The 26928-nt window shown below is 27.8% G+C and overlaps 1 protein-coding gene across 1 annotated transcript in view; it reads left to right on the top strand.

The window, feature by feature from the left end:
- The window catches only part of LOC100164095 (fatty acid 2-hydroxylase), a 53591-nt gene that overhangs the window by 8086 nt on the left and 18577 nt on the right, over positions 1–26928 (top strand). The window contains exons 2-3 of the mRNA XM_001948122.5: positions 9542–9794; positions 21639–21805. Coding sequence (XP_001948157.1) covers positions 9542–9794; positions 21639–21805 — 420 coding nt within the window. The remainder of the gene's footprint in view (positions 1–9541; positions 9795–21638; positions 21806–26928) is intronic.

Here is a 26928-nt window from a genome sequence, read left to right as displayed (position 1 = left end):
ACGTCTATAATTCTATGTCATGCGTGTGTTAGACGAAAACAGAAAATCACGGTATCGAATCCCCTTAATATTGTTTCAAATTATATACTTAATTATATACTATAATAAAGTACTAACTACTATATTATAATCTATATTATTTCCATTGATACTAGAAAGCAGCACTAAAACTTGCACTAATAATTAATACTTAAAATTAAGTTAATTTATGTAAATTCTTGTACTTTGCTTCAATTTTTTGAAAAACATAAGTAGGTAATTAGTAAAACTAGTGGATTTTTTTGAACTGTTCCTATCTATCGGCTATCAACATTTATTACCTATAAAACAACATGATTACATGAATAGGTATTTTATTTCTTTATTTTTCTACACTGCTACAGTATAAGTTCATAGGTGCAAATTGGGGGAGGGGGGCTTTTGGGGGTGCTAAGCCCCCCAAACCTAGGACATACAATTTTAATATGCTATATTGCAATAGTCTGCTTACCTTTAATATATTCAGCCCCCCCAAGCCAAAAGTTGAAATTGTGCCTATATATAGGCTTAAACTTTAAAAGTAATCAATTTAAAGCTAAGTAATTTTAGACGGTTTTTTACGGTATACCGAAAATACCGTCAGCCCTAGTTTGTCGTAATTTGCTTTAGATCGATTTTTCCATCGTTTTTTTTTTTTTTAGGATGATGGTTCTACCTATGACTTATTTATTTATTTATTTTATTGATTTACGCCGTGACAGGCATTAATTTAAGTACAATAATTTGTTGATAAAACTAAATATAACAAAAACAGTTGAATAATAGTAGCAAAGAGAAAAAAAACTATAGTATAATAATATGTGAAATAATTTACTCGTAACTAAAATGTGAAAGACTATGGCTTATCCGTGTATGTCCTCATAATATTTTCAAAAATAGTAGTTTACTGATTGTTGATACGCGTTTAAGTATTCTTTGGGTTTTGCATACATATTATGTGATTTGGATAGTTTGTACTTTTGTAGAGAAAATTATAAAATAGTTCGATTAAATTAAGTACCTATATCACATGTTACTTAATAATTTATTAGATGCATAGAATGTTCGTATATATTATATAGTCATAAGGTATAACACTCGGTATAACATTTTATTTGCTAAATATTATATTTACAAAATTGGCATAAATGAGGTTATGAACCAAACTTACAACTATAACTTATGAACCTTTGGAATCGTTAAATCAAATAAAATAGAGGCTATAGTAAATATTATATTTTTTATTTTTATTTGAATATTGTCAGTAATTTGTTTGCTTTATTATGTTTATGTCCTACCAGGTTTATATATTTAATAAATACTGTTCATTAATTACTGTTTTATTCATTGATAATATACTCCTAAATTATTTAAGTCAAAGGTACTCGAGTGCCTGCTATATTAAGACTATATTATAAACCTGTAATTATAGTGTACACTTAATTCTGAACTTACATTATGTCGACCTTGACACTATCCCAAAAGAATTACATACAATATTTCTGATTTTATTTATGTTTTCTTACTTATTTTCCAAAAATACGTTTTGTTATGTGACTCCAGTCGTGACGAAAAAATTTAATAATTAAATTGTGTCATTAAACTAAGTACAAAGAAGTACTCGTTAAAACGTGTTTAATTTTAGTATCAGGTCTAGTTTTGTAAACTTTACCTTGGAGTATCTCTAATTGTTTTGCAACTGATTAAAATTCTGACATTAGTTATATAATCATATAAAATTAAGTATAAAAATTATAATTGTACATTTTACAAATTGTTAACTGTGTTTTAGTAGGTATACTGCTATTTCTTACAAAAATTAAATTACTAAATTCTTCCAATAACATGATTATTGATTACCTATCAAAACTCAACTAGAAGGTTGGTACTTCATATAAATTTGAGGTTATATCTATAAATATATATCATGATTGTATTATTAATTTGTTTTATACAGTAATTCGTTGTAAATGTATAACAGAAATGACAGTGGTGACAGAATAATATATTTATATTATTTTTATAATTGTATGTACTTTACATCATGCATTCATAAGGAATAAACACTAAATGAATTAATAATAAATTATATTTAATTCAAAACTAGTGGTATTTAAAACTCTTGTTTCTTTAATTTAATAATATGAAACGTTTATAATAATAATAATAATATCATTTTGTATCATTTTTAATTAAAAGTGGTGATTATTTTGATTTTCTCATTTTATTAGATTTAACGGATTCTTATTTCAATGTTTTCCCTGTGAATTGCTGTATTTGGCGCCGAAAGAAAGCTTAAAATATGTTATTTAGACCTTTTTAACAGATTATCAAAAATTAGAATCTACTTGTAGACATGTTATTTTTAAATTTTCACAAAATTACTTTTATTACACTAACTATAAAAATAATATAATATTAGTGATCATCGTCTCATTTAAATGTTGAAGCTTTTACACCTCTAAAAAGTATTATAGACTAGCGATTTTATAATAATTTATAATACTACTTCATCTTATCCGTAATTCTTTATTGTTATATTTTGAACTGTTTATTTATGTTAAAAAAATATAAATAATCCCAGTTTCAACTAAATTTAGTTGAAAACCGTTTTTTTATACATTTATCATTTCCCTCAAATTTAATATATCAACTAGGGTTGACGGTATTGAAATTTGAATTCGGTATTGCGGTATTAGATTCGGTACCGGTATGAAATGGTATACCGCAATACTGGTATATACCGAAAAACCGTAATACCGGAAAACCCTAATACCAAAAAACCGTAATACTGAAAAACCGTGGTACTGGAAAACTGAAAAACACTGAAATGATATACTGAGGAAGTAAACAATTTTTAAAAAACATTATATTACGGTATGTTTTCCGGTATGCACCGGTATTACGGTATACCGTTAGAGCGGTATTTGTGCAAAAACCGATATACCGGTTTTGACGGTATACCGAAAAAAACCATCAACCCTAATAGTAATATCAACACACCACTGCCACATGCAGAGATGAGTGAAGTGAGTGCACTACATCCGGTGGTATATCGTCCGCGCCTATTTTCTCATATTTGAAGTATGAATAAATCACAAATTTTAACATTTTCTAGAGTTATTGTATTGTATATTATAAGGATAAAAACTTGGCATTGATTTCATGCATATTTTTTTAAATGTTCTGGGCACTTAAGAAAACTGAAGTTAATTTACATATTATATTGCATAGATTACAATATTATTCTATTATGTACATGTTATAAAATCGGGTCCACGGAAGTCTAATACATAAGTAGGTTTTTCGGAACAAAATATTTGGAACTCTGACAATATATTCAACCCGTAGAAGTTTTTATTCAGACCTCTTTTAAAAATGTATCAATGTGTGGTTTTGAAAAAAAAAATATTTTAATGAATTGTGTGTGAGGTATTCATTTTTCTTATTTAAAAATAAAGCTATCTTTAAATATTCCACATGATAATTATTTCAGAATGAACATTAACTTAAATGATTAATGATAGGCTAATAACATATATATTTTATATGTATAGCTGCATACAATCATAATATATTATAAAAAATAATATTTAGTATTTACTATTATAGTATTATGTTTGGTGCAGATATATTTGGTTTATAAGTTCACCAATCACCGCGTCTATAGTTTATTGTTATAATAATATTTTCGTATTCTTCTGATTTAGGAAATAATTATTTAAAATGTTTAGGTCAAGTTGAGTAGTATTTTTTGTATGGTGGCAAATTAATTACTAAATAAATTATTTAACTTTTACGCTTGTTGCTATATACAGCTCTTGATAGTATTTATTCAGACTAGAAATCAGTTGAGAGATCTGTGACGTCATTCGTTTTGACAATGCCGATCAATGCATTGGCCCAGAAATATTCGGACAATTAACCCCCTTGGTCCTTGGTCGTCGCCTGTCGGTATAGCTCTGCTACATTAGAGCTCCTGTCCAGACCGATTATTTATGGTGGTATGCCCTCCTGCAGTATTATTTGTTGATGAACTAGTACCAAATCATGATTTCCAATGAATATATAACTTGTAACATTTTACATGTATAAGTATAATGCTCATTGTAATGGTCATCCATAATGGTGCTTATCTTGGGTTAATCATTTTCATTGATATCAATTATAATTGGGGTCTAAATAAAACGTAGTGTATTTTTTTTATCTAGGTGCACAGTTGTACATATGTGATTAGTGATCACTTTTTCGGTAAAAGACGTACTCTTAAAGTAAAAGTTTCATATAGCTCTTCTCTAGATTGGGAATAGAACACGGCCGGACAGGGTTCAGAAAAAAACAGTTTTTTTTTTATTTTTTTAACTGTTTTGAACATGTTTTAAAACAAGAAAAAAATTGTTATAATTTACGTTGAAAGGATAATGGGAAATTAATTATATTAATTATTAATTAATATTAGTTCTTAGTTTTTTTTCAATCAATAGGCCGTAGCTAGTAGGTACTCATAATAACAAAACAGTCGATTATGTGATTATTGATTTACTTGAAAATATATCATATGAAATGTCATTTATTTCACTATTGCTATAGTGTATACTATATGCCTATGTCTCTATATAATATACTAATATACTATACGTGAATGTATATTGCATTTTTTAAATAAATAAATAATTGGGTAATTTGTATGAAGTACTTCTGTAGTCTTGTCTACTACCCATTTAAATAAAACTATAATAATAATATAGAAATTAGACTTTTAATTAATTATCAATAGAACAAAAATAAATTTGAATTATAATTTAACATAATTAATATAATAAGTTGTTATTACTTACTACAAAAATAATTTAAAAAATAATAACATGTATTAGGTACCTTTTTTTTAAGTTTTATAAGAATTTCTAAAAAACATTTTTAAACATATACCTAACATAAAAAAACATGTTTTAAGAGGCTGTCAGCGCACTATTTGTTTTCTCTCCCTGGCTCACACGCAACATAGACAAAATGCATTTACGCAAAATCATTTTTTCTATGTGCTTAAATAATCTTAGAGTAAAGTCACCCATGACAAAAAAGATAGATAATAATATTTTTGAGGGAATGACATATCGATTTGCTAAATTTTGTCTCAAAACAATTTAAACATCATTTAAACATCATTTAAATTTACAACATTTTTTTTATTTATTTTGAAAGTGGAATACGAAGTCAAATAATAATAAAACATTAAAAATATTAATATATATAAATATAATATGATAAAATTTATGACCAGAAGACTTGACTTGATCAGCAGACATACTATAGAATAAACCTATTTTTCAGATCCAAATTTTATTCAGTCGGTACCTTTGATTACTGGAAATCGTCCATAAATGTCTGGAAAAACCCAAAAAAATAATAAGAAAAATCATAGTTCCAAAAATAAATACCAATTACTTACGTAATTTAGTTCTATATAATAGATACGGTGATAAAATGTTTAGTATTTTTTATTGAAATATTAGGCTATTTATAGACATTTCGATTACTTTATTTTTACTCACAAATCATATTTTTATAGGTTTGCTCTTAATATGATGTACTGTTTACACGTTGACTACCGTGAGGGTCATTTTTCTCCCTCAGTAGAATTTCTATGAGGGGTCAATTTGTCCCACAAAGCTTTTTTTTGTCGACTCTTGGGATCAAATAGCCCCTCAGTGACCGTCAAAATAACGCACTATCAGATTCTCTGTTATCTACAGAACAAAACTCTCCAATCAGTATTTAAATATTTACATTTCTTATCAGTAATTAATTAATTATCATTTTTGGTTATAAAATGCTGTGGCAGAACATTTTTCAGACTTGAGGCAAACTATTATTTGACCATCTTCCCTACCACCATCAGGTTTTTCGAACTCAATTGATACTTTAACAAATTGTACAAGTTTATATGATATTTAAAATGTATGATCAAACTAGTGCCCAGTTGCACACCTAGTAACCCACCTACCCACCCATATTTTCCCTGAGGCAATTGCCTAAAAAAATAGCTGTTCAGCACGTCACTGGATAGCACACTGAAATAGGCGTGGCAGTCAACGTGAACCTACTGAATTCATAACTAACGTTAGAAACCGAATTATACCTATATTACACTGAAGCTCCGCTTAGAATTGTTTTACTGAATGCAATTATTTATCATCGGTTTAAAATGCGATACATCCATTACAGTGACCTCCTCATAGGCGATTGATGAGTTACGCTCGAAACCTACTATACAGCTGAGTGAGTTTTCCGCTGTTTTTTTTAGTTCATTGGCCATCGCCGTTAAAAATTTTTAAATGCTTTATAAACATACATCTTTAGCCAACAATTCTACTCATGATCGTTTTTAAAATGTGATTATTATTTTAAAATTACAAATAATTATACAATGTTGGCTTACTTTTATAGGGTGACTGGAGCAAGATGACTGATAAAATCGCCTTTATACGTATATATGAATGACTAAAAATGTAAAGTTCTGTTCGCGCTAATACAAACGGAACATCTAAATTTAATACCTAAGTATAATGAACTATACTGCAGTGGCGTATTTACTTATTTATTTTCTGTATTTCTCAATATTATACTACTTTTAAGTTTTAAGTAGGTATATCTGTTTTCTAAATGTTCTAGCCGTGGTAATTTGCCCGTTTTGATATACTATACGCCACTAGTCGTTCGTGGCATAAATATCGGAAAATAAAAACATATACCTCTATGGTGGTATGGTACACTATATACATATTTGAATTTTCTGTGAATTATTTTTCATGCATGAGTGTTTATAATAAACCCGATAAATAGTCGGTAAATAAAACAAAATTACCATGAAAACTGTAGACTTACCATAGGGCATGGGTTTATTTTTAGTGACTGAAAACATTGTATTCATCTCTGGGTTACATGCTTTAGATGTTTGTACCTAATAAAGAGTTGTATCCAAATATTCATGAACTCTTGAAAATATTTTGTACTTTGCCTGTATCAACTGCTATACACCTGAACGATGTTTTTCAAGTTTTTATTAAGTATTAAGTCTTACCTAATAAATAGTATGACAGAAGTAAATATTTTATCAATTTTCTTATCTATAAGTAATATTTATAATAATCAGGGCTTAAAACCGTTTTCAAAACTATAGGTAATCGGCTCCGTTAGGAGCCGAAATTTTTTTTAACCGGTTACTAGTTATCTTGTTCTGAGAAGTGCCGTTTACCAGTTACCTTAAACCACAATAAAAAAGTGATTACCAGTTACCGCTTTTTAACGGTTTCCAAAATATTTAAATAACCGCTTACCAATTTTAAGCGGTTTAAATACCGCTTTTCACATCACATTTTTTCATTTTTGAATGAACTATGAACTATGAATTATTTATAATGATGTGTTTACACTTTTCATTAAGTCATTAAATGAGTCGATAATTCAGCTCTGCTGTAACGCTTGGTCAGCAACTTTAAATTGTCATTTTTTAATTCAGCGCAAAACTACGCTGCTTGTGATAGATAGCGTTTTTTAATTCATCACAACCAAGCGAACCAAACAGAGGTTCCATCATATTAGAAACGTACTGGTTAGATGCATCATAGAATTACTGATAACACTTTATTGATATTGTTTGTAATCGAATATAAATGGTGATACTAGTATGATAAGAAGAAATTTAAAATTTGTATTTTATTTTTCATCACATACGCGAATAACATAGGTAAACTATACAACAAGACGCCGTTCTGTTGGCTATATAGTAAGTAGTGACGAGTACCATACAAAAATACTGAAAGTGAAATGTTAGTGTTTGTGTTACTTCGAATAAACGAATCACTGAATAGCAAATAATAATAATATTATTAATAGCAGGTAATAGACAATAGTGTAATACTACGATAAGTAGTTGGTAAATACTAAATCATATGATATATATAAATATATATTATATACAATAAGTACTTTGTAGGTCATAAAATATAACCATGTGTCCATGTAGGCGGCATTACGGGAAACGGTCATAGGGAATTCGTAATATTAAAAATAATCAGTACAGAATACAGATATAAATATATAATTTTTAATTTAAAATATAAAATATAATATACCTATATATTATTTTATAATACGCATAAACGGTATACGTAATGGCATTACCCGTATGACATGTACGTATTTACTATTTTCTGTACAATTATATCATAAATTCATTATTTCAATATTACTGATAAAGAGAATATTTTTCTACTAAATAAAGTATAAAAATTAAAAACTATAAACTAAAATAAAAATAAATAATTGGTTATTGGAACAAAAATTTTTTTTCCTCATTGTACTGGTTACCGGGTATCGCTAAAATAACGATTTTCAGAAATGTCGATAATTGGTTTTTGGGATATAAATTTATAAACTTTTGTTAATCGGTTACCGGTGTCCGTTTTCCAAACTTCAGATAAATTAGATAACCGGTTTAGGGTTCTCAACATTTACGGTTTTTAACGGTTTTCGTGAAAAACCGGTAAACGGTTTTAAGCCCTGAATTAATAATATAGCAAATTGTCGTTCACTATTCTCAATAGTGAGCTGTTAGTTTTGATACTAGAGTGAATCGACCTATTATCAAACTTTTAGGTCAGATCATTATCTGGGTCTTAGCGTGAGCGATTTTTCGATATTTTCATTTTCGAAAAAAATAAGGGTACCTATGTGAAATATCAAAAATTAAAAATGCTCATATCTCGCTTGAAAATTAAAATATTAAAAAATCGGCCACACTAAGACCCAGAAAATGTTCTTACCTAAAAGTTTGATAATATCACTCTAGTATCGAAACCAACAGCACACTATTGAGAATAGTGAACGACGATTTGCTATGTCGTGCTTGTGTAAGACGGAGACACCACACACGAGTTTAGCGTCCTTAATGTGTTAGCTTTATTTGCATGTCACCGGTCAATACAATAAACATGCCAGATAAGGTTATCGATGAACTGAGCATCCAAAAAAATAGAAAACGGGATTTTGTATTATAAATATTGTTTTGTTTATCGTATTATTACGGGATTGTCGTTAGTATGAATTTATAATAAATGCTATTAGGTATAATATACAATTTATGTTAATTCTTATTTCACCTTGATCCACTAATCTCAACAAGTTAGGGGATTTTAAAAATGTATATTATATTCGTATTTATTGAGTGTACCTATTATTATATATTTCATCCTCCCCCTATCAAAATTTCTAAAGACGCCACTGCTATACTGTATATGCTACCATAACATTTGCCTTTTACGTATTTTCTGTTAAATATAGATTATGGATATATTAATAAAGGTTAAAATATTATAAGTTAATATCTATATCTATATTCTATGCGCATAATGATAAAATATTAAAATCACATAAACATGGTACATTTTTAAATTAATTTTACTATTATTGTATTCATATTATAATAAACCACAATTATTGATTATTTTATTTTGTTTTATAGAGTCTTGTAGATTGGAATCGACCTATGTTTTGGCAAGTTGGATCATTAGGCCCAAAGTATAAAGAATGGGTGTTGGCTCCTGTTGATCGAAAACTGAGATTGTTCGGCTCCGACTTCATAGAATCACTCACCATTACTTCATGGTATATGGTGCCATCGATTTGGATACCTGTGATGTTTTACCTGATATTTATTGGTTACCAGAGGTTAAGAAGTTCACTAACCAGCACAGTAGATCAAACAATTACTTTAGGTATGAAAAACAGATTATTTTACAAACAGCACCCTTATAATTTAAAATATTTATGAATTGTGTAGTTGCTAAATAAATTATGGTTTTATTAGTTTTTAATTTTTATTATTGTATATGTTAGATACAATTGTATCATCGAACACCTATAAATATTTTAAGACAATATAATAGTATATATTATAGATAATATTTATCTATGGTTTAATTGTATTATTGAATTAAATTATAAATAAATATTTTATCGGCAATGGAATTTAGAAAGCTAACCGTGGGTCAATGAATAATTTAAATATTTAATATAATATATTCAAATTAAATATTTTATATATTTTTTATTGCACATAAGAAATACATTCAACTTGATTTCTTCTCGTGAATATTTTAGATTTTTTTGAAGCTATTTTTTTATGTACCTATACAATTTAAAATGTTCATAAATCTTATAAAATAGATTAACATCCTCCCTATGAGTTTTAGGTCATCTAATTTTAGTATTAAAAAAATAATCAGTTCGCATTTTTATTTCAAATACCTGTTTTAATTTTTTTTATACGATGAGTGGAGTTTTAAATTTAAATGTTATAAGATATTAACTATTGTTTATTTCACGTTCAAAGAATAGCTGCGTATATTATACAGTTTGTCCCAAAGTCCTTTTTTACCTAATTATCTCCAATGCAAATCATTAGAAAATGTATACTATTCAATTTTAACTTTCCTATACGTAAAAGTAGAAAAACAGCGTTTAAATATATTGATGTGTCAGGGTCTAGCAGATGTATATTAGGGCAGTGGGGTGATACCAGACTTTTGGGACATACTATATAATACATATTATATATGTAGATGTTTTATTTATTAACTAATAAATCAATCAAAATAAAACTATTCCATTAATCACTCTTAATTCATTCCGATATTCCGACGATTTTGCTGCCTCCTTGGCGTGTATATTACTTCATAAGATATAATATATTTAAATTATAATTATAAAATAAAATAATAAAATATTATAATGGCGCCTTTTTAATTTTCGTATATCAACCGCTTATATAATATAATTCACCATAGGACTACATATTTTTACTATATTGGAAAACAATAATTGAAACAATAATATCTTCTTACAAAATTGTAAACTTAATCAGTAAGTCTTCGTGGAACCATTTTTATTATAATGTTAGTAAAAACCGTAAAATTTCATAATACTTCTTTGCTTGTACATTTAATTAAAACTGGTTAATAAAGAAAAAGACAGGTGATTATTACATAATTGATTAGACAACGAATACGAACACATTTTTATGATAATATATAATATAATAATATTATATTCATTCAATTTATATAATTTATATATTATAAAGTTTAATACACAGGCTCATTAATAAAATACATTATGAAGTTTAAAATTTTTAAAATACGTTTTAATAAATTAGCAATAACCCAAGTAAAACTGTTCTGTTGAGTATTGAAGTGCCAAATGTTAAGTCAGCCAAATGGGATGCTGGCGAGACTAGGCGATTTTTAGGTCATGACGTCAAACTTCTCTACTCCACTCGTGTAACGACCTACACAATTTATGGTCAATAAAAAAATAAGTTTATGCAATTGGTTGTTTGTAGGTTTTTTTTTAAATAGATATTTTGTTGATCTACAAGGACTGTAATTGTGTGTATAATATAATATTATCACTTATAATAATTTAATCAGTCAATCCTTGATTAATAAATAAAATTTTAACAATAATTTAAGGAATGAGAATTACAATTGTATTCTTAAAAATTGTTTTTCTAAAGACGGATAAACTACTGTACTAATTTACAGGCAATTATCCTAAATCAGATTCTGAAAAGATCTTTGTTTACTCTAAAATAGTCAATGTAAAAACCACAATAATTTAAAACTTAAGTTAGGCATTTGATAATTAGCTGGTATAAATATCAATATAACTAAAAAACACTTATTATTTTGGATAATATGTAAGCATTTGATTTTTTTCTACTAGCTCTATATTACTTAGTTATTTTAGCTACAAACGGCATTCATTCTTATGCACGTATTATAAATATAGTAATTTAATATTATCATTTTTAATAATATTTATATGGTCAATAAACAAATTCAAACTCAAAAGAACCTTACAATTAAATGCTTTTAGTTGGGAAATGGGAATACACACGTTTTTTATGATGATTAACATTTGTTTTTAGTAAATGTACCTACGTATATTTAAATACAAAATAAATACACGTTACATGTACAATGTAGTTATAATGAATATGATATAGCTAACAACACATTCATTATTATACGATTTATTTTCAAAATTAACATATAAAATACAATACAAATTACTAAGTATTAACAACTTATAACTTGGAGTCTTGTATTATATTTGTAATCTTTTTGATCGACAAACATTTTTTATTAAAATCACATGTTAGTCTACAGATTCTATAGAAAAAAACTAAAATACATTTTAGAATTAAGGTTACCAAACAGTTATTTTAATAATAATACTACAACTTAACAAATATTCATCATTTTTTGCTTTTCCTGATTATTAAAAAAAAATACTGGGTAATTTTAATTTTGACCTCCAAAAAGTATCAACTAGATCCAATTTTTTAACATAAACCACCATTAAAGTTGATAGTCAGAGCATTTTTTTCTATTAGAAAAAACACAAAAATAAAAAACAAATCATTTTAAATTCAATACATTCTCGTCCCGCTCAGAATTTAAAACATGCATGTTAATCTACTACATATTATTATTTAATAGCATTACATTTTGAGGACAGGAAACTCCTAATAATGGTATTATGACCTTAAAATATTGTGAAATACATTAAATGGTACAGCCATAATTGTATTTAGAAAAGTACGAATCTGATAAAATAAAATACCATTATTGTACTTGCACTTATAATGACGAACGGCATGTCCGAACGCACATAATATTATTACTTAATAACTGCACGGTTTTATTTTACCGCGAAATAACAATATGATTGTTTACACCATGACATAAACTACATAGTTGTGATCCTAACTTTTTGGCTGTTAGATATTTCGGTTAGCTCATACATGGCGTACATGCGCATTTTTTAGTAAAAATATATAATGTACTCATAATATAGGTAGGCATAGGTGCGTGTCATGATGCTGCGCGGACGCGTACCAAAACCGGATTTTTACGATTAATGTTGCTCATTTTATCATGGTTTTCACATTATACCATCACTGTAAACGGTTAGGTTAAGTGTTGAGTACCACTGTATCAGACGTCTGGTATTATATAACAATTTTGTTATATTACATAGGTGCCGTCATACCGATCGTTTTTGATGGTTCTAATATTATGTTTTTAACTCAATATTCCGGTGCCACATTTGTTAACATTACAGGTGTGGTGTATAATATAACACGGATGGATGGAGTGGTATATCTGTATAACTGACCGATGGGGGTGAAAACAAATAATACCACGATTTCGAGGCAACAAACATATTATTATATAATTTGGCATAGAATAACGTGTGCTCCGCGTGGCAGTGGTGTTGGTCGGCGTACTATATAATATTATTATAATGAATACGCACATAACGAGTGTTTGGCAACGATAATAAATAATAATATTATATTATCACACAACACTGACCTCGCTCGTTAACTGCGCTGAGCACTTGTCGAATGAGAAGCGGCGGCGGACGAGAATACGCGTTCTCGGATCCGCTCAACAGGTTTGGCCGCGCGGCTCCTCTGCCGGCGGCACGCGAGATTGGTCCGGCGGGCGACTTTTATCTCGAGTTTTCCATTCCTGGTGGCGGCGGACCTTATCCGACCTAGGCATAATAATAATCGTAATCGTGCGCGCACCTCTAACCGCGTCGCATCTACGTCGATATGCGACGAACATGCGAACGAGCCAGCCGCCGCCCACCTGAGCTCGGCGCGTGTGTAATAATAATAATATTTCGTCACCCCCCATCGCATGCACCGCGTATTCTTCCCTGTCTCTGCCGCGTTACGTGTATAATAATATTATAATGTAATAATTTTGCTTTGCTGGCGGCGGCGGCAACAGCAGCGACAGAGTTTATTGCGCTCCGGTTATCGGTGTAGAGAACGGGCAGTGGAGGGAGGCGGTGGCGGCGTCTCGACGCGGCGCCTGTCGCCGGTCTGGCGGCTCGTGGCAGACGCCAAGTCGCCGGTCGCGCGCGCAATCCCTGCGGTGGTGGCGGCCGCGCGCGCCCCTTAGCACCACACGCACACGTTCGCGCAAAAGCACGCTGTCCCGCGTAACTGGCGGCGGCGAGTGGCCGTATCGATCTCCCGGCGGCCGTTAGTCGTGATGTGTACACACCGAGCAGACGCCGCCGTCATTATAATATTATTATATTTATATACATGGTACGCGTGTATCGTGGTCGTGCAGTGCCGCGTACACCGCATGACGTTCCACAGACCTTTATTATTGTATATAATATATGAATAATGTCCGACCTGCCGCCGTGTGCTGCGCGCGCGCTACCCTTGTCCCTTCGCCCCTGTAGCACGGCGTTGGTGTCCTGTCATCGCGCCGCCGCCGCCGCCATTCGTCGTCGTCGTCGCTATATATTATTATAATAATATGATATACTGATGCGGTTGACGACTCCCTGTTGAATTTTCGCGCGCGCACACGAGCACACAATATATAATATACAAATACGCTCCGCGCGCGCGTATAATGTTAGATAATAATCGTACTATACTGTCGAGTGATAGCCGTCGCCGAGATGAATCGTGGTTTATCGTCTTGTGTTATTGCTGCTTCATTGCTTCGAACTACCCTCTCCGCGGCCGATCCACATACGGCATCGATTATAATATACGTGCGCGCCACCAGAGTGCTGTTATTTATTGTCGCGGTTATTATCGGGTCGTTTTCGGTTTTTCGGTTGTTGGTAGTTTTTTTTTTTTATTATCATTCGCGATTGATAAATCGACAATTTCTCCGGGTCGCGTTAAATTTGATTTTTTTCCCACTTTCCTTCACCGCTGCCCGACCACCCACCCACCGCTTTATATACTGCAGTATACACAATATACATTTAATGACTCGGAAAATGTGGTTCTCGTAAAAAATAAATTACATTTACTATTACCGTTAATGTCAGATATCTACACCCCGTATCAACCTATAAAATAATCCATATCCATATACATAGTTTATCTTTTTTCCTTTTCTTTTGTACCCATTATTTAAACGCTGCGGATTTTCTTTATCTTATAATATATTTTATTCGTATTTGTAAAACGTTGGGCAATTTCCATTTTCTTGTACGTTTTAATCGACTTTTAACCCTCTTCTTTATACGTTATTAATATTGCAATTTTTACACGAGACGTACGTAGTACGTTATAGATTGACAATTTGGGAAAATAGGTACGTTTCAAACGTTTAATATTTTATTTTTGTATTTCCATTATTGTTTGAAATGGAATATTCTATTTACTTTTTTGGCATCTTTAAATCTGGATGGATTATTTTTTGAGATGAGCGAATCAAATGAAGTTCTGAGTTTACCTATATTTTTATAGATGGAGAATACTACAAGATTATTGGAATTTTTATATCAAAATACATTGAAACTTCTAAATACACCGGATATTCTCGGTCACTGAAATTTTGTCTGCTATTTAAAGATGTTCGTTAGGGGAGGTTTCACTATTTTTTTTTAACTTCCCCCCTAAAATGTAACTGTCAATTAGCGATATTTAATTTAATTCGATTATCGAACTGTATGTTTGATGTATATAAGATATAAACAATATTAAAAACAAATATTTTTTACAAAATTGTATAAATTTCGTTACTATTTGTCTATTTGTAAACTTAAATATAATAAAGTTATACACATAGAAACGATAAACACTTGTTGACATTTTTTTAGTTTTTAATAACAATATTTTGTTATCGTAATTCGTAGTCTTAATCATAATAAAACAATAGTCATAGTATGTTAGTATATATACTGAATTTAAATCGTACTTGTTAATTAACCCTAATTTAGGCACTATCACTGTTTGGTCACTATTTCAAGCCAATTTGTATTCATGAATGATTGTTATTTTAATTATTTTGATTAACTTTTAATACATAACAACATAGCACATGCTGACATGCATAAAGATTTCAATACAATCAAGTAAATCATTGATACAATTTCGCGGACTCTGACTCTGGCCCTGGCACACAAATTGTGGGGTTGAGCCAAATGGGGAAACAACTTACACTGAAAAACAGATTTTCTTAGAATCTTGCATGGTTGAATTTATATGGCGATAAAAACTAAATAATAAAGTTTAATAATTTGATACAATTTTATAAGATATTTATTTTGTTTGTACATATTATAATGATTTATTATTATTAGTTGGTACCTAAATAAGTAAATACCTACAATTTTTTAGACTCCAAGTATAGAACGTTTGATGTATTTTATTTCTTATATATAATTTTTAGGAGTATTTAATAATAAAAACAAATTTATAATCACCTCTCTGCAATCATTGTTATTATGGGTGGCGGGTGTTATGAAAAGTCATATAGCAGGGCGGTAAAATGTTCACACTATCGGGCTAGGCGATTACAAACCACTTACAATAATTCTACTTTAGCTTACGGAGATAAATATTTTCATAAGAAGTTAAAAGTTATTATTTTTTACAAAAAAAAATCTATTTTGATTACAAGTCAAACTTGTGTTTAACACAATTTTACCAATTTAATTAAATTCGTAGACTTACACTGAATAATGTATTAATCAAGATATATATAATTTTACTGTACGTGTGTTGTGATTGAACTCCTAAACAGTTGGACCGATTTGAATGACTTTTTTTGTATTCGTTTGGGGGATGCCCCGGATTGTTTAGATTCACAAATCAAGTTCCAACCAGGGGATGTGCTCAAACGGAGATTTAAAGATTCCCGGTGGAAATTTTTTTTTATAAATGGTTGCCATGGGTTTTAAAACTCTCATAATAATTATTATTTTGCCGTGATTAGTTCACTCTGTTTTGATATTATATGTATCGCAATTACGTAAATTTTGAGCGCATTATACTCACATGTAAGTTACGTACATAAAACAATGCCACGTCTTCGTGCAAGAGGAGGAAATATTGGTCGACAGACTCCTCGGCATTCACAATTAGTCCAGTCGTTTAGGAGGAGTTCGGTGACATACTTGGTATAACTTTGATACTTTAGAGTTAAATTATAAAGTTACGTACAAACAGCACGGGGTCCGCGATCTACCGCAGGTAGATTGCCTACCTGATAATATACTGCTGCGAATCAGAATTTTTAATCCAGGCGACAGAAAAGTTAAGATAAATTTTAAACACCATACACCGAATATTAAACAACGAATTGAACAAAGTTTGAGTTATATAGAATTGGTACATTTAACGAGAAACGAAGTTCACGGGATCAGCTAGCATAATTATATAATTAACTAACCAACCTATTTTGATGAACTATATTACTAATACTAATAGTGTTGATATTTTAAAACATTTTTTTTTTAATATTTAGTAGTGTGCTACTTAGTTTTAGTGGCTAGTACCAATAAAAAGTTTCTGTAGATATTAAATTATTTTGACTCCTTTAAATCTTCAATATTGTGTAATTATTATATAAAGAAATTCTGTTAAATCTACTTTTAACGAAATCTCGAAAACTAAGATACTTATAAAGAATATAGTTTACCATAGAATATTCTTTTAAGTAGCTTCAAATTAATAATTCGTATCATTATTAACATCACTCATTCGTGTCATTTTACGGGTACATAAATTGATTTATTACGTTGTTTTAATATTATTTTATTTATGTTGTTAATTATTTTATTATATTCAATTATCTTAATTTTGTATATATAGCTATATGCCTATATCTTGATAAGCTAATAATATCATGTGGTAGGTATACTTATTTACAATTGATAACAATCCAAACCTATTGTCTACCTTATAATCTGCACGTAATTAAAAAAATTATCGGGTTAAAAAAAAAAGCTTTTCTTTCATTGAAATCCACTGCTGATATACCTAAATACTTTTTTTAAATTAAATGTTCTGAATTTTTTTTTGTTTTTGTTATAGGTAATTTTTAAGATAATTGAAATAAAATTTTAAAGTAAATAACTTACACTCTCTGAACATAATGTATTGTTCAGTTTTGATTAAAAGTCATGATTTCAAAGTAATAGGTACTTTACTTAATTTTATACATTACCATATTGTATTATTGATTCGTATTAGTAATTACTTATCACTTATTCACTTATTCACATATTACCTAATTACTATAATTTACTATAATTAGAAATAATAATAAGTTAGACTAATCAATAAATAATAAAATTAATAAATCTAAAAATCTAAAAATGCTGAATGTCAACGTTTCTTATAATCTAAAATATGCTATTATAATATATTATTACTTATTACCGATTATGTTTGCAAATTATTGTTTTCCCTTGATATCTCTGTCGTCGCATGACGAAATAACAAGGTATGATCACAACTTTGTGATACGCATTAAATCTCTATTATCAGAAATAGGAGTGGGAGTCATCCTCGGCATTTCATTGGTCCTTGATATTATGCTGGTAAATTATAAATTATAATCGATGAAAAGTTTTAAAAATATAGGTATGTATAAGTAATTAGTATTATAACTTATTTAATCATGATTTATTATAATAAAAAATAATTATACTATTTTATATTTTTATCATTAATTTAACAAAGCATTATGCAATCAAAAACTCATATAAGGCACGTTAAATATAAGCCAATCAAATGACGAGGAAGACCCCCACCCTATTCTGCGTAAACTGAACGAAATTTAGTTCGTTGTGATCATACCTTGTTATTTCGTCATGCGTCGTCGTATCTATTTTAGTTTTAGATAAATAGGTACACGTTTGTCTACCTTTTTTTTAAATTATTAGTATGCTTTGTAAGGTGTAACAAGAGGGGTCAAATTTGCCACGGGCATGGTGACGACATGGGTGTGACGTCACAAACTCGTTTTTTTAAACATTTTTTGGATACTGTGAGGCAATGTTTTTGATAGGCCTAGTTGGCGGTCAAACATCAAAAGAAATCCTTGTGGTTTGTTCCACGTCTGTGTGGACATATTTCGGCCAAGTCGCGTTGCATCAAAAGTTATTTTTTGTAAATTTAAAAAAAAATTTTTTACTTGTAATAATCGAAAAACAAATGCTACAATATCACGTGGACACGTATTTGCCGCGCAACACGACAAAAGCTGCTTGGTCTGGACGCGCCTTTACTTTGAATATGATTAAAAATATAGACCATAGATATTACTTACCTACCTGTTGCCTACGGTGAATTTTATTTAAACTTGAACATATTACACAATACTTAATTTAAAAAACATGATTATTTAAAGAAAAAATTAAAAATAATATTTTTTTGAAATTTTATTGAGTTCTTTATTTTGAAAATAAATTTTTTTCCAATTTTTTGGTGCAAATTTAGATGTAAAAAGAGCAAATATATATCATAGTATATCATAATATATCGATTGACACACAGATTAATTTCCTTAAAACACAATATACAAATTTAATAAAAAAAAAGGTGGGTAAGTGGATGTCGCTCTGCTGTACAGTAGGTTACAAGTGGGTCACTGTATAATGGATAGTATTAAATTTGAATTCAATGATATAATATCACTGTATAAGAAAAACGATTCTGAGCGGAGACGGGTTGTCAGTCTAGTTATTAGACATAATAATATTATATATTATAGGTATACTTATCTATATGGTAATAAAAAAAAAGGTGGGTAAGTGGATGTCGCTCTGCTGTACAGTAGGTTAGAAGTGGGTCACTGTATAATGGATGGTATTAAATTTGAATTCAATGATATAATATCACTGTATAAGAAAAACGATTCTGAGCGGAGACGGTATATCAGTCTATGTATTAGACATATATATACTTATCTATGGTATTAAAAAAAAATTGACCTATAATAGGTACCTATAATAAATTCCAAATTAATCATATCATAATATCTATTAGGTACTTATAAGTTATAACGCGTTATACATCAACAAAAAACCGTGGTAAAATCATAGATATATAATAGTATACTTTAGAAGTTTCAAGTACCCACGAATAATATTATACAATCACAACAAAATAACTAAAAGAGTTATCCTAGGTTTTTAATATGTAATTTCGTCCAAATTTGTACTTAAAATGACTATAAAAATAAACTGTTTAAATGTATATTTTAGATTTTTTGGTAACAGAATTAATTACTTACGTGGAATCTTGTTTTAAATTTTTAATTCTTAGATACAAAAATTGAACATTTTATAAATTTTTAAGTACAAAATAATTTTTCAAATTAAAATTTGATAAATTTTGTCAAAATAAAGATCTTTAAATGTTTATAAAAAAAAATTGTGCCTATGTATTTTTAATATTTTTCAACTGATATTGTAACAATATATCAGGAGCTTTGTATTAAATTTATACACTTTTTGGCCCAACAGATAAAACTTTATTGATATTTATAGAAAAAAAAACTAAAAAAATTTAAAACTGAAAATGTCCGTAAACAGCTCAAAAAGAGCCAAAATATTTTCAAAATTGTCGTTTCAAACGATCATAAAAATTTAATTTGACTTTATTATAGGTATTTTTTGTTTGATAAAGGTAGATAATCTTATAAGGAATCTTGTATTACATTTTCATATCTTAGATTTAAAAAGAAAAATTTTTATGAATTTCTAACTCGAAATAATTTGCAAATTTTCGTGATTTTTCCATATTTTGTCATTTTTTGAACTTTAAATGTTTATAAAAAAAAACTGTGACTAACGATTTTTAATATTTTTCATCTGCCTTTGAAACAATATACTAGGAGCCTTCTTTTAAATTTTCAAGCTTTTTTATCCAACAAATAAAATTGTATTGATATTTTTAGAAAAAAAACTAAAAAAAAAATGGAAAATGAAAATGTCCGTAAAGAGCTCAAAATAAATCAAAATATTTTGAAAATGTTATGGTGTATAGAAAATGCTAAGATAAACATTCAGTCAAAATTTCATATATCTACAGTTATTTGTTATAAAGTTACACCAACAACCAAAATCGATTTTCTCGAAAACAGATTTTGCGTAAAAATTCCCGTTTTTCCTTAATTTTTCTTTTGTTTTTCACGGCGCGTTTGAAAACTATTGGAAAAATTTTACTTTTGACCCCCCAAAGTACCAACTAGATTCACTTTCCTATCAGAAAAGGTACTGTTGAAGAAAATCCAAGCACTTTTACTGTCCTAAAACGTGATGACAGACACAAAAATAAAAAAAAAAATAAAAAAAAAAACACACATCATTGTAAAATCAATACATTCATCGTTCCACTCAGAATCTAAAATTTTAATTGAGCATAATATGGATATTAAACTAGATTTTGTTGCACCCGCTGCATAAACATTTAGCGCGTGGAATCATGTGTTGTAAAAAGCTGCTGTTATCGCATAACACTTGTGTGGAATCACGAATTACTAGTTAAAATTTAAAAATATTAATTATTATGTAAATTTATCACTTTTTGGTACCAACATTTTATGTGCATTTAAACTGTTTTTCAATAACTACCCCTCATCATTATATAACTTATATTTTTATCGTAATTTTAACATTTTACTAATGCCTTGCTACCTATTTTAAATTTTAATCGCTTAGCAGATGCATTCACAATAAGTAATAATCAATTTTTTGTTTTTCCTTAGATAATTTTTCGATAGTAACATTGGTCATAAGTTCAACAATCTTGGGCTTACTTTTGTGGCCTCTCATTGAGTACACCATTCATCGCTGGCTGTTTCATCTGCAGCCTCCAGACAACTCACCGTTACTTATAACATTGCATTTTGGCATTCATGGACTACATCACAAGGTATATAGATATGTGTTATATTCTCTCAGTCATTGGGCAGTGTGCTTAAATGCATATTATTTAAAAAAAGTCAGAATATTATTATAATTATAGTATAGTTACATTTTTCGAGGAAATTTATTTAGCAAATAAATAAGCTCTTATTTCACCGTGGTTAACTGTGAGCATACTTAACGTAATTACTGTGTATATTATGTGTACCCAAATTAAAGTGATAGTCTTTCGTGGAATAAATTACTTTAAGTACCTAATCATCTGAATGAAATTCAGTCATTTAACATTTTTTATATTATAAAGTATATAAAAAAAAATGATATTTAAAAAATCTTAATTTTGGTATAGCATGATAAATCTATAGCTATTAAATGTATTATATTAGGTTATTAGAAGTAATGTTGGTAATATAGGGTGGTTTTAAATTCATACGTGCATTGTCATTAGTTTATTATTTGCAAATTATGCTATGGTGAATCGACTCTCAGAAGAAATATTTTTGAGTGGAGCTCATTAGTTATTACTGCAAGTAATTAAATAAATATAATCTTGTTTAAAAATAATCATTAATTTGAAAAGGTGACTTCTGATTTTCAAGATTTATATATAATTAAAATATAACCTACATAATTTTAAAATTTAATCTCTTACAAAACATTATAATGAATCATTAATCTAAATTTAAAATATTGAATAATAATATTATTATTATTTGTAATTTCAACAAGATATGATTACTGATAATGTATTATTTATTACTAATGTAATATATTATTTATTATCGTAGTATGCTTTAAATTTTACTTCGTTAAAATAAAGTTAATTTTTGTTTATTGACGAACCTAGTTGGATCTATCCGATATCCAATGGATTATTTGTGCTTTATGAATAAGAGTCCACTGTCACCCTAAATAAGTTGTAAATGTATAACCTACTCGTATTGCCTAAACATCTAAAAATTAAAAATATTATATATTTGACACCAATATCTTTGGAATTTCATCTCCATTAGAATATTTACAATTATTAACAAAAATCTTTAAAACATTTTATACATTTATACATTATTTATCTATTAATCTACCTACGTAAAAAAATGGTATTATTATGTAATAGAAAATGTTAGATAGTATTACGTTTGTTATCTAGTTAAGAAATTTAATTTCATAGGCAGGTACACAAATTAATTTATTTTCAAAATATATTAATGACAGGCTTCTAAAAGATTAGACAAGGTCATTGTCGTAATGTATAATTATTCATTATTGGCGATTCAAACAGGTAATCTAATTTTACGTACCTACTAAAGATTAAAAATGATATTAGTACAAGAATAAGGTACACAAAACTGATTTTGAACAATATATTTTACATAGACGTTTTAGATTAATTGTTTTAAAATTTTAGTTAAACGTAAAATGTTTTAATTAAAATTTAAAATTACACTTGTATTCTAATTTGTAAAAAATATGGATAATAAAAATTTTTTGGTAAAAAGTAATTGATTTTCATTTTCAATGAAACGATTTTTTGGTCTATTGACTTGTTATTTTATGCTTGATAATGTTAAAACAATAAAATTATCTATGTCTTATAAGTTATAACATTAAAAACATTTACATTGCATATTTATATCCGTTGTTAAATCATCCGATTGGTTACCGTTAATGATTTTAAAGTAGAACGAATTAACATCAGTTTAAAAATGTCGGTTTAACGCCCTCGGGTTTGTCGTAGTAGATAGTTTTAATTATTTAAAATGTTATACATTTTATATAATAATAAATAATAATGTACATAAATATTGCTTTGATATCCTGTATAACAATTTCTTAAAATATTACATTAATTATAATATTTTACTCCGAATAACTTTTTATGATCGGAATTGTTTTTGTATCAACGAATATTTCTAGTTAGATATGTCATTTAAAACTATGAAAATCGATTAGGCAAATAATTTTTATCGATTTATATATTAGGTAATGTTGTGCTATACAGCTATATTATATTGCTTATATATATTTGCAGTAATTTTAATTGGAGTTTTAACTTCACAATTCTACACTCTAAAACTTAATTGTATTCAGGTTTATATATTTTTTTAAATAACTAGGTATTAATATTATAATATATACCGTACTTTAAGGATTTAGTGATAATAATAATTATATATACTTTAAAGTTTAAAAAATTAAGAACATTTTCGTTTACTACATTTTTATTTCTCATACATTTACCATAAAATAATACATTCGACATTGGAACATTAATATTAGTCAATTTATAATGCTATTCTTAAATAATCTTAATGTCGTAATGAATAATATTAGAACTAGTGGGCACATAGATTTATTGTATATGAGCGTGTGGTGTGTGGATGTGTGTGTGTACCTATGTTCTATGACGTTAGTTAATTTTTACTTTCATGATGTAAAATTTCGTAAAATTAATTTCTTGTTCTTAAAGTCCAAAGTACTACGAATATCGTAAATACCGTAATTCTGCAAGATAAAATTAAAGAAATAAATACAATACAAATAAAACGAAAATAATAAATAGGTACCTGTAGTAATATCAATCTGTTATTTTAATACAAAAAATATGATTAAAGAAAAAATAGAATAGTAAAATGATTTTTATTCTGATTTGACTGTTAAATGTGTATAGGAATCCTGTTCTTTAAAACTTAATTAATTTTTTTATAACACATAATGCCTACCCATATTATGTGTTTATATAATATATATGTATATATTTATTTTAAAATTCTATTTTAGCATCAGCCCATAACTATGAATAAATCCTTGTATAATGTTATATGGTTAACATGGCTTATATAGTTATATAACTTATAAGTTATGACATTATAAGTAATAAAAAACAAAAACCGTATTTGTACCAAACTATAATTAACATAACTAATTAATCATAGTTATTACTATGAATATTATTTTTAAATATGTTTATTATTAAGCTGAAAAACAGTTTCGTTTAATTATTACCGTTTAATTACCATTTATTTATGTATATATTTAAGAATTTAATTGATAAATATATGGTAATTTATTTTTTACGACTAAATTACTGATTTCACCTATTGTTTCAAACTGGTTAGTGGTTACACAATATTCTTAAAAGAAACCGTATAATAATTATACTCGATATTATGAAGAAGGATAAACACTGCACAGGTATCAAAAATGTAAAGTGTCTATAACTCTTATTAGTTATTTGTTTGATAATTAATTATGTTATTTTATATTTTTAGAATATTAGGTATTTCAATATACAAATAAACAATGAATACAAATCTAAATTGAGATTATAATATTACGTTTTCTTTTTTTTTATACCAATTGATTACCTCAAAACTCAAAATATAATCATTAGCAATTTAAATAATTAGTCATATCATACGTTGGTGCATCTTTCCGTTGTTTACTCCATATCTCGTAAATTTTACAAATGTATGATAAAAAACAATAAGTATCTATTATTTTAATAAAAGCGTTGCAATAGATACACAAATCGACATATGGCATGAAAAGTGTAGGTGTCTTAACAAACGGGTCTGTGAGGTTTTATTCTTTTATACTATGAATACATACCTAATATATTATAATAAACGCAATATTCCAAAACTTCACAAAAATAAAAAATATTAATATCCGAACGAGGTGGGCTTTATTTAAATGTTAGTGTGTTACCGTTAAAATTAATAATGTGTACATATTATATAATATATTATAGTATATTTGATTACAGTCTATCGATTGTAGTATTGCGTTACGTCATCTAAGGCTAAATACATTTACATTTATTATAGTCTATTACGTATTTCTGTATTAGGATTTAAGTAACGAATGACAATGTTAATCAGTAAACACTAAACATACTTGCCATTCATAAAATATAATCATTTTAAACTATTTCAAACGTTTTATTAGTGTTCTTTTATTAATATAGTTGCAACTTTAACAAATTTACCAATATTTCAAATACTTAAATTGTTAAATTTGTTCTGCGTATTAAAAATTGAATTACTTAATTTATTTTCAAAAAAATACAAAATACCTATCAATTCTTAAATTTGATTTAGTATTTTCCTCTTTTTTGGTAAAAATTCAAAACTTCTGGTATCTCCATCCTATCCAGTTAAAATACTTAAATAAATAAACTCACTTCAATAAATGATGAAAATAAAATTAGACTTATTTACATTATATTACATTATAATTCAAATATAAATATATATATATATTTTTTAATTGTTTCTGAAAAGCATTTTTTACAAAATAGTAAAATACTAATATCTTAATCTGATACCTTCATTTAAATTCAAAAACTTTTCTCTTGAGTTACGGTTTTGTTATAGATAAATTAATAAGCTAATTTGGTATACTTAATTTATATTTATTAAATTCTACCGCTTAAAAAATTTTATAAATTATGGCTGATATTTACTTTGTAATTACTAATTATTTGGAAATAGTAGCTGAAAAAATGTATTTAACATTATATTTATTTTCTCGACGTATCAATCAACGCGTAACTATTTTTCTTGCATTATTTTATTTGATGAAACCTATGATTATTGTTATTTTTATTGCCCCGGCATATACTTGTATAAACATTCGACTATTAAAACTATAAAATAAATTACTTTGCAAATTAACTGAAAAACATGCGAAATTACTGCTGCATGTAATTGTATCTGCAATGCTCAATATATTTCTGCCCTAATTCCTTTAGTTTAACAATTTAAACTTTGATTAGTGATAATGTTAAATTAACATACTTTTGTCTCAAAATAGTTGAATTTTGTAGGTATACATAAAGCACAACATGACAAATTTACAAACATATTAATCTACTATATCATTTATTTCAGATATTTTATTTTTTTTTTGAATTTTAGATTCCGAGCAGAGCGATGAAATGTGTTTTTTTTTATTTTTGTGTCTGTCATAACCTTTTGGGGAGAATAAAAAGGTTTCAATTTTAAACTTCAGTATCTTGTCGATGGGAAAGTGAATCTTGTTTATGTATTCGGGAGGTCAAAATTTAAACTTCTCAGTAGTTCTCAAAAGCGCTGAGAAAAACAAAAACCAAAATATTTAAAAATA

Source organism: Acyrthosiphon pisum, chromosome A1, assembly GCF_005508785.2.
Source record: "Acyrthosiphon pisum isolate AL4f chromosome A1, pea_aphid_22Mar2018_4r6ur, whole genome shotgun sequence".
Classification (NCBI taxonomy): domain Eukaryota; kingdom Metazoa; phylum Arthropoda; class Insecta; order Hemiptera; family Aphididae; genus Acyrthosiphon; species Acyrthosiphon pisum.
Note: the sequence above shows the minus strand (reverse complement) of the source record. Positions and strands in the feature narration are given on the sequence as shown.